The sequence below is a fragment of the Cajanus cajan genome, chromosome 7 (assembly GCF_000230855.2).
Source record: "Cajanus cajan strain Asha chromosome 7, NIPB_CcT2T_4, whole genome shotgun sequence".
NCBI classification, from domain to species: domain Eukaryota; kingdom Viridiplantae; phylum Streptophyta; class Magnoliopsida; order Fabales; family Fabaceae; genus Cajanus; species Cajanus cajan.
In genome coordinates, this window is record NC_138523.1 from 60,308,038 (window position 1) to 60,317,397 (window position 9,360).

The 9,360-nt window shown below is 23.5% G+C and overlaps 1 protein-coding gene across 1 annotated transcript; it reads left to right on the forward strand.

Annotated features, from left to right (window-relative positions):
• The first annotated feature begins 503 nt into the window (after nucleotides 1-503).
• LOC109794138 (chalcone--flavanone isomerase) lies at nucleotides 504-3,397 on the forward strand. The gene is made up of 3 exons (XM_020353614.3): nucleotides 504-686; nucleotides 809-967; nucleotides 2,646-3,397. Exons 1-3 carry the CDS (start codon nucleotides 578-580, stop codon nucleotides 3,047-3,049), a joined length of 672 nt encoding a protein of 223 aa, XP_020209203.1. The 5' UTR covers nucleotides 504-577; the 3' UTR covers nucleotides 3,050-3,397.
• The last annotated feature ends 5,963 nt before the right edge of the window (nucleotides 3,398-9,360 follow it).

Below are 9,360 nucleotides of genomic sequence, written 5' to 3' on the forward strand. Positions count from 1 at the left end.
TATAATTTATCAATTACATATATATATATATATATATATATATATATATATATATATATATATATAAAGAAAAGATCAAATTATTTTAAAATAATTATAGAAGAGTTACTTTTTTTTTAATCTAATTGTTGTAATGAGTAACTCACAGCTTAACCATTAAATTAAAAGGAAATAAGAAGTGATAATGTATAATAACCCTGAAATTGAGTTAATTGGTATATATTATCATCTGTATGTATAATGTATAATATATAACTCCAAGCATGTAGTTTAGTGGTAGGGATTAATTTATGTTTAAGAAAAATTACGGGTTCGAATCCTGCTTTCTGTATACAGCCACATTAAATTTTAAGGTCAACGAACTAAAAAAAATAATGTATAACATATAATATATGTTAACAGCACTTGACTTGACCAGAAGCAACGTGATTCAAAGATTCATATGGAATAATTTATTTAAAAACAAGAATATGGATTTTGAATGATAGAAGATGGAGAATGTATCTATAAAAATGCTTCTCCTCTTGCATAGTTTTACAAGAAGTGAAAGCTAGCTAGGTATCCTGGTGGTTAGAAAATGGCGACAGCAGCATCATCCATCACCGCAGTTCAGGTCGACAACCTTCACTTCCCACCTCTTCTTTCCTCATCTGTCTCCGCCAAGACCTATTTCCTTGGAGGCGCAGGTTCTATATATATTTTTATTTTATATATAAATTTATTTTATTTAATAACTTATATTTTATATTAAATTTTAATATGATCTATCTTTTAAATTTAAAGTTTTTAATATATATGCGTTATGTAGGGGTGAGAGGATTAATGATTGAGGGAAGCTTCATAAAGTTCACGGGCTTAGGAGTGTACTTGGAGGATAAAGCCGTGGCATCACTTGCCACTAAGTGGAAGAGCAAGGATTCAGAAGGGTTGGTGGAAACCCTAGACTTCTTCAGAGATATCATTTCAGGTTAAATCAATCATATATAGAAACTCTCTCCAACTCTTCACTCTTTTTTTTAAGTTATTATATTAGAGTAATTTTTTAAGTATTTTTTTTATTATAATATTTTTTAAAAATAAAATTAGTATTGTAACATGTGATATGTTAAATATTTATTATACATAACTAAAATTTATAATAAATTATATATACAAATAGATATTATATTAAAATTTGTATAAACAAATATGTTCAAATATTGTTATACAGTAATATTTTTAATTATTAATAATTTATTTTATAAATATTTAAATTTAATTTATAAGTAAGTATAATTAACAAAATTTAAATAAATAAAAAATTTAAAAGGATTTCTAAAAATTCTCTAAAAAACTGTCTAATTTTTTTTTAGAAATCCATGAAAACGTTATGATGCACAATAACCATTCGTATTTAATAATAGAGGAGGATTTCACGTAGACATTTTTTTTATTAATAATAATTACAACAATAATATAATTTGAATCTATAAGCTTATGTATATTTTTCTAACCTTCTATTATTATGCAACTCTAATAGATAATATTTATTATTGTTTATAATAATGTTGATTTTATTGTGCAATTTACTATAATGAAAAATAATTTTAATTGGAAAACATGTTAAAACAATTAATCAATTAAATAAAAGACTATGAATTTTTTATTCACAAAAGTTACAATTCCAGTAACTAGGTTGAACTTAAAATCCTATATTATGTTATAAAATATAATTAATAATTGTATTTATATTATTTCGAAAACTTTAACGCTATTTTAGTATTATTTTCCCTTATTTATGACAAATAAACATTTATAATATTGAATAAATTATACTCTCATTCTGATATTTTTTTAAAATTGTATTTGACACTTTCAATTTTTTACCTACAATAAAATCCATTAAAAGTTAAAAATGTGTTATCCCTTAAAAATGTTTCAATGAAGAAGATGAAGAACATTTTTTAAAGAATTTTTTTTTAAAAAATCATATATAAGTCATATAACACAAATATATTAATAAATTTGACGTTATTTATGAATTAAAAGATGATATAATATGCAACTTTTAGGTGTCTTATTTATAAATTGAAAAAGTAAAAAAAATATTAAGTGTAATTTAAAAGAAAAAAATATAAGAAGGTAATTCGTTCTATAGTAGTTAATAATTACACATATATTGTTAAAGAGAAAATAATTAATATTCTTAATCATTTAAATAAAAACAATGTTTATAAAATAAAGTGATGAAATTAAAAGAGATCGAGACAAAAGATTTTACGTATATTTTATAATGTTTGGACAAAATTAAGGTCAAGAATATAGTCCAATTATGCACCGACATTTGGTACCGTGTGAAGTGGAATGTTTGTTATTTTATTAAGAGTTAATCACTAATATATTGTTAGTGTAAAGTTTTTTTTATACTGATAACCAATTATATCTTTTAGTTGTGTCATATCATTATTAAAAATAAATGTGTTTATAATGACATAATATAATTAAAAGATATAATTAATTGTCAATATAAATTTTTTTTACACTAACAATATATAAATGATTAACTTTTTTATATTAAATGGTGTGACGTGAAAGTTTGAACCGAAAATCAGCAAAAATATGATGGTGTAGAAAAAATAGTAATGGTTATTATGATGGAATTTTAGGTGGGTTTGAAAAGATGATAAGATGTTCGTATATAAGAGAATTGAGTGGGCGAGAGTACTCGAGGAAGGTGATGGAAAACTGCGTGGCACACATGAAGTCTGTGGGGACATACGGAGAAGCCGAAGCTGCAGCCATTGAAAGGTTTGCGGAAGCCTTCAAGAGTGTGAATTTTCCACCTGGGGCTTCTGTTTTCTTCAGGCAATCACCTGATGGCATATTAGGCCTCAGTTTCTCTCAAGATGAGACATTACCAGCAAATGAAGATGCAGTTATAGAGAACAAGGCCTTATCAGAGGCAGTGTTGGAGACCATGATCGGGGAACATCCTGTTTCCCCCGCTTTAAAGCACAGTTTGGCTTCAAGATTGCCTGCCTTATTCAACCATGGCTTTATTGTAATATAATATGTCACATCACTTCTTTTTCTCCTTTTGGAGTTAATCACTTATATACTGTTAGTATAAAGTTTTTTTATACTGACAATCAATTATATCTCTTAACTGTGTCATGTTACTAATGTGTTTATAATGATATGACACAATTAAAAGATTTAATTATTTGTCAGTGTAAAAAAACTTGACACCGCTAGTATATGGGTGATTACCTCTTTCTGGCTTCCCGCTCATGCATTTCTACTGCTTTCATTGTTCTCAAATAAAACCCAACGCTCCCTTCGGCATTAGGGTTTAGGATAATAATTCTAATGAATAATAATATTTAGTTTCAGAATTCATACTACGTTTGTAACTTTTTATCTAGTTGTTATGAGAGTAGTCTTTTTTTTCTATTTATTATTTTTATCTTAAAAATTAAAAACTATCTTTCTTACGGTAATCATATTCAATCTTTTTAATCTAGCAATTTATATTTATTAAATTAAAAAAATATTTTTAATTATATATTGTATAGAATTATAAATTACAAATTTCCACACTGATTTTTCTATAATATATATATATATATATTATTTCTTTTTTATGTTAAAAGAGACATGATTTCTACTAATAAAATATTATTTTAATACAAACAGAAAATAAATACAAAAGTATTAAGTCGATAAAAAGTAAAACTATTTGTATTTGATCATTTGCATTTTAAACTCAATAAATACACTTAATAAGAATACTTTTATAAAGAAAAATTTAACAATTAAGATATAATAGATTAGATCCTATAAAAAAATTTAACTAAGGTAGCATATTTATATTTGAAAAATTATATATTTGTAATGTTATAAATTAATGTATATAAATGTTATCTACACTTCATAAAATTTTGGCTAAAAACCTATTTTGCTCCTTTATAATAATTGTTTGTTTTAATTTAGTCCTACTTTTTTTTTGTCTCAATTTGGTCCTTAATAAATTAATTGGTTGCAATGTCGGACTTCCGTCCAAATTATTTAGATGGAGTTAATTGTTAGTCACGTGGATGTCACGTGAATGTCAAATTTTATCATGCATCTGGAATCAAAACGACCCATTTCGGTAGCACTTATGGTGTGTAAATTTTGCATCTGGAATGGGTCATTCCAGATGCATTATTTAACACCAAAGCGTGCAGCAGAACGGGCCGTTCTGGCTTTCAAAACGGTCCGTTCTGGATTCAGAACGGACCGTTCCAGAACGCCAACCAACATAGTGCACCATTGTGGTTCAAAAATAAAAAACAAACCATTTACACATACACAAATTTTTTATCTAAAAAATAATATATTTTAAAAAATAAAAATTATATTCTAATATATATATATATATTTAAATTATCGTATGTATAAAATATAAATTTCGAGGAGTTATTCATTTATATGATATTTGTCAAACTTTTGTACTTTCTATTTATTGTTTATGTTGATTAAAAAAATTAAAATTGTAAAAAATTATATCACATATTAAAAACATATTTATATGATAAATAAATTAAACTTAATTTTTATAAGATTTAACATATTTATTTATATATTTTTATTAGTGTTAAATTATTATTAAGTTTTTAAGATTTTTATGTAACCAAATATTTTTAAAAATGTCTATGATAGATAAATATATAATATTTATAACATGTATTTTTAACAAAAATTAGGTTTAAATCTGTTAAATTATAATATAACATAATCTGACCTAATTTATTTTCATCCTTAATCATAATTGTAGATATAAAAACTTGTAAAATATAACTATAATATATATTTATATTTATAAAAATTATATATAAAATTTTTAATATTACAAATATACGAATAAGTATTGTCCTCACGATCTAAAATTTCTGGATATAAGGCATTCTGGAACCAGAACAGCCCGTTCTGGTTCTAGATGCATGACAAAAATTTGATATCTACGTGGCATTTACGTAGTTTTCACGTGGCATCCATGTGACCAACAGTTAACTCTGTTTAAATAATTTGAACGAAAGTCCAATATTGCAACTAATTAATTTATTAAGAACCAAATTAAAATAAAAAATAAAAAATAAATTAAATTAAAATAAACAATTATTATAAAAAACTAAAGTTTTTAGCCTAAAATTTTTGAATCCGTCAATCACCATTAGAAAAAATGTTGAAATGTAGGATGTGGAATGCGTATCATCGAGTGGCTTTCAATTAAAATAATTTAGTTGTGTAGCCATCTTACTTTGTTTACTGTATGATAAGATGACTTTGATCGATTAAAATAATTGAATTGTGGGACCTTCATACTTTGTTTGCCCTTCCTACAGTGGCTAAGGAAAATTAAATTATTGTGGATGTCACTTGTTTTATTTTAAAACAAGTGACAAAATAAACGCAATAATTAAAAACAAGTGACAAAATTCTACCCTTATCCACTTACCACAGAATTTTTTTTTTCCAAAAACCTTCATTTGCACGTTCATCTTATAGCAAAATAATGTAACCACCCCCACATCTCATTACATTTAATATACATTTAATATAACTAGTGAGTTCGAGACACGAAAAATAAAAATAAAATAAAAATAAAATAATAAAAAGTATATTAATCTAATTGGTATTATGATTAATTTATTAGTTTCAAGTTATTAATTTTGATTAAAAAATATTTTTTATAATTTTTTAAAATAAAAAGTATAATGATAAAAGAAAATAGAGATCAAGTAGTTACTGAAAAATGTATCTCTTTTGTATATTAATATAGATTAGATTGATATTCGTACGCTATATAATTTTATTTTAGTTAATTAGATAAAATAATATTTAATTAATCATATAAATAAAAATTAACGAAAACAATATATATGAAATGTAATAATATTAAAAATAATATTAAAAAATAAATACATAATAATTTGTTATTACAAATTATTAAAAACTTTTTTATAAATAATATTAGAGCACATATTTGAATTTTTTTTATATTTATAATCATGTAACTTTTAAAATTGTAATATATAATTGATCATAAGATAAAATTGATTTTTAACGATATATTTCAACATGTTTTAAAGATTGACATTGACTCTTTGATGACATCCAATTCAAGATTCACCAATGTTTTGTCTATAAAATTTCTATCACTCATAAAATTATGATTTAAATATTATATTAATGTAAATAACACTTTTGAAACTGCTTCAAATATTGAGTGAAATATATTTTACCTTTATATTTATTCGATTTGCAAAGTTGAAGAACTAATACAACAAAATCATTATAATTATGTTCATTAAGTGTGTATTGTAATGATCAATGTAACTTTTCCAAAAAATACAATTCAAGTTATCGTAACTTTAATATGAAATTTTATAATTTAATAAAATAAAGAAATCAATACTCTAAATCTTGAAGAATCAATAACATCTAAAAACAAAATAAATGACAAAAATTATAATTAAAAATAGACAGTATAAATAATTTTAAGAAATATAATATGAAATTAACTAACTAATCAATATATCTTCTTTACTCAAATTCACAATATCTTTAAAATGTATGGATTTAAAATGGTACTATGAAAAATGTTGGGCATTGATTTTTTACTCTTAGTGTTAACTAAAAATTCCAGTTTACACTTAATGTGAAGTTGCTTTGATTTTTTTCTTTATTTTGAGTTATCAAAATTGTCAATCAACGATTTCTTAAAAGAAGCTTGAATTTTGTTTTCTTATATATATAAAGAACAAAATAAAATTTTTATAATTAATTTTAAACTAAAAAAATAAAAATAGAAAAATCTTAAAAAGATATAAATATTAATAATTTCATATCTTCTTATCAATAAGAAGTATGTTCACATTGGATAATACATTTTTATTATGGAAGTAAAATACATTCTATATATATGAATGAATACAACTAACATCCACTTGATTTTTCCGAGAATGATGTATACTATAAAATTTTGTTTCTTTCCCATTTTGAAATGAAATCAAATAGTAATATAATAGTAGAAGTTTATGCATAAAAAAAAGTGAGATGGGTAATAGATTATGATAGAAATATTTAAATATAAATATATATATATATATATATATATATAAAAGAATAATTCTGGAATGAAAAATAATCAGTAATTATTAATAGTAATATTTATAATTATTAATTATTAATTAGTAATAAATAACAATTTCCAATGGATTTGTATTTACAAAATCGATAATTAATACAGACAAATATTTATTATTTGTAACCTTTTTAAATATAATTGAAATGCTGTGAGTAATATTTTATTTGAATATAAATGAATTTTAAACATGTACTATTCATTTTCACACTTATTTGCAAGTAAATAAAAAGGTGTGACATTCATATCTTATTATTTTTTCGTTGACAAATTTCATTAGAACCAAACAACTTATAATTTTGATTTCTTATCAAATTTCCACCACTCCATTGTAATAATGGTGAATAAAAAAAATCTTATATCTGACATTTATCTATTTTTATCACTGTGTATTAATTAATCTTTTATATTTTATAAGGCAAAAGTGATTATTATTATTAAATATTTTAGTAACTTCATGATGTCATATTAATTAATTATAAAGTAACTTCAACGAATCTTACTACTAATAATGTTAAAATAGTATATTATGGATACCAAGTTGAATCGGAACAACAACGAAGTGTTTGTTGAAATCCAACGAGAAACATACAAGCTTCAAGGTGTGGAAGTGATGGGCACAAACATCATTAGCATAGCACAATGTTAAATAAAAAATTTAAAAATCTCTACAAACACTTGTATAAAAAAAATAATTCTTAAAAACACTCTATGGTAAAGTATTTATTAACGAGAGTATGTATAAGAGAACTTGCTATTGTATTACCTCATCATTATTCATGCTATAAAACCTTGATCTATAACCAAGTAAGTCTTCATGGGATGTGCCCGTAAGCCTTAGCCATCTTCTTGTCTATCTAAAAAAATTGAACATGAATTATATTTTAACTAAAATGTAGTTTTTTCATGTATTAAAATAGATATGAAATTTAACGTTTAACTCTCAGTTAGATGAATGACATGTGATACCAAGTCCAATATTATAGTAGTAAAGAACATCCACCCCATTTTCTTCGACGTATCCTAAAATATATGTCCTACAATGTTAATGCAGTTGATATTTAATTGGTTCATCTAGTAGTGCAATCATATTATCTCTTAACCATTTTGGAGGTACAAACCCTAAATATTCATTATAACACATTTTTTCCCAGTCAAACAAAGTAAGTCATTAATTGGTTTGCCATCCACCTTTAAACTCATATGTAATGCAACATCTTCCAAAGTGATTGTGCATTCACCAATAGGAAGATGGAAAGTACAGGTCTCTAGTTTTTACCTTTTGACCAAAGACGTTTTCAAACTATCATCGATCTTAAAGTGTCGAATTTTTACAACCTCACTAAAACCAGCAACCTCCAACAAATTTTCAATTCTAAGGTCAGGTGGGGGCATGGAACGATAATATGATTAAATAATTAAACAATTTTTTGTGTACGATTACAATTGAATTGAAAAGTTAGTAATGAATAATATTATTTCTAAACATTAGCAAGTGTCATTGTAACTTACCATATTAAGAGCTTCATTCGAACTATGGAAGTGTTGTTTCCATAGCATAGTTGTAGACGATGTTGACATTTTTTAAGAATAAAAGTAATAATATTGAGAAATGCAACTGATGAAGAGTATAGATCTTTATTGCATGTATAATCAATGAATGAATGAAGTGCATATATAAAGTAAAAGATTACAAAAGAATATTATTGTAATAAATTAACTTAATTACTTTATGTCAGGGTGTCATTAACATATTAATCATGTTCGAATGTTGTAAAAAATTAATTTAAATAAAAATGTTTTAAAACTCTACAAACACTTATATAAAAAAACAATTATTAAAAATAGTCTATTATAATATAGAATACTTAAATTTAATAAAAAATATTTGATATTTGATCTTGTAATATCCCAAAATTTTATTCAAATGAAAAGAGTTATTTATTATGTGAATAAGTATTTTATTTCTGTATTTTACTATTTACATATACGTATTTTACTATTTATGTATACGTATTTATGAATAGTATTTTACTATTCATATGAATAGTAATTTTGAAAAAAACGTAAGCACTTACGTCAAAACTCAAATTATTTGGATGAATAGTATTTTACTATTCATGAATAGTAATTATATTATTATTTTAATGAATAGTGCATAGTGCATAGTAACTTCAAAATTTCTATAAATA

Coding starts and splice junctions, on each gene's coding strand:
- LOC109794138 (XM_020353614.3), top strand. CDS start 578: ATGGCGACAGCAGCATCATCCATCACCGCAGTTCAGGTCGACAACCTT. Junction 687..808: donor CTATTTCCTTGGAGGCGCAG/GTTCTATATATA, acceptor TGCGTTATGTAG/GGGTGAGAGGATTAATGATT. Junction 968..2,645: donor CTTCAGAGATATCATTTCAG/GTTAAATCAATC, acceptor ATGGAATTTTAG/GTGGGTTTGAAAAGATGATA.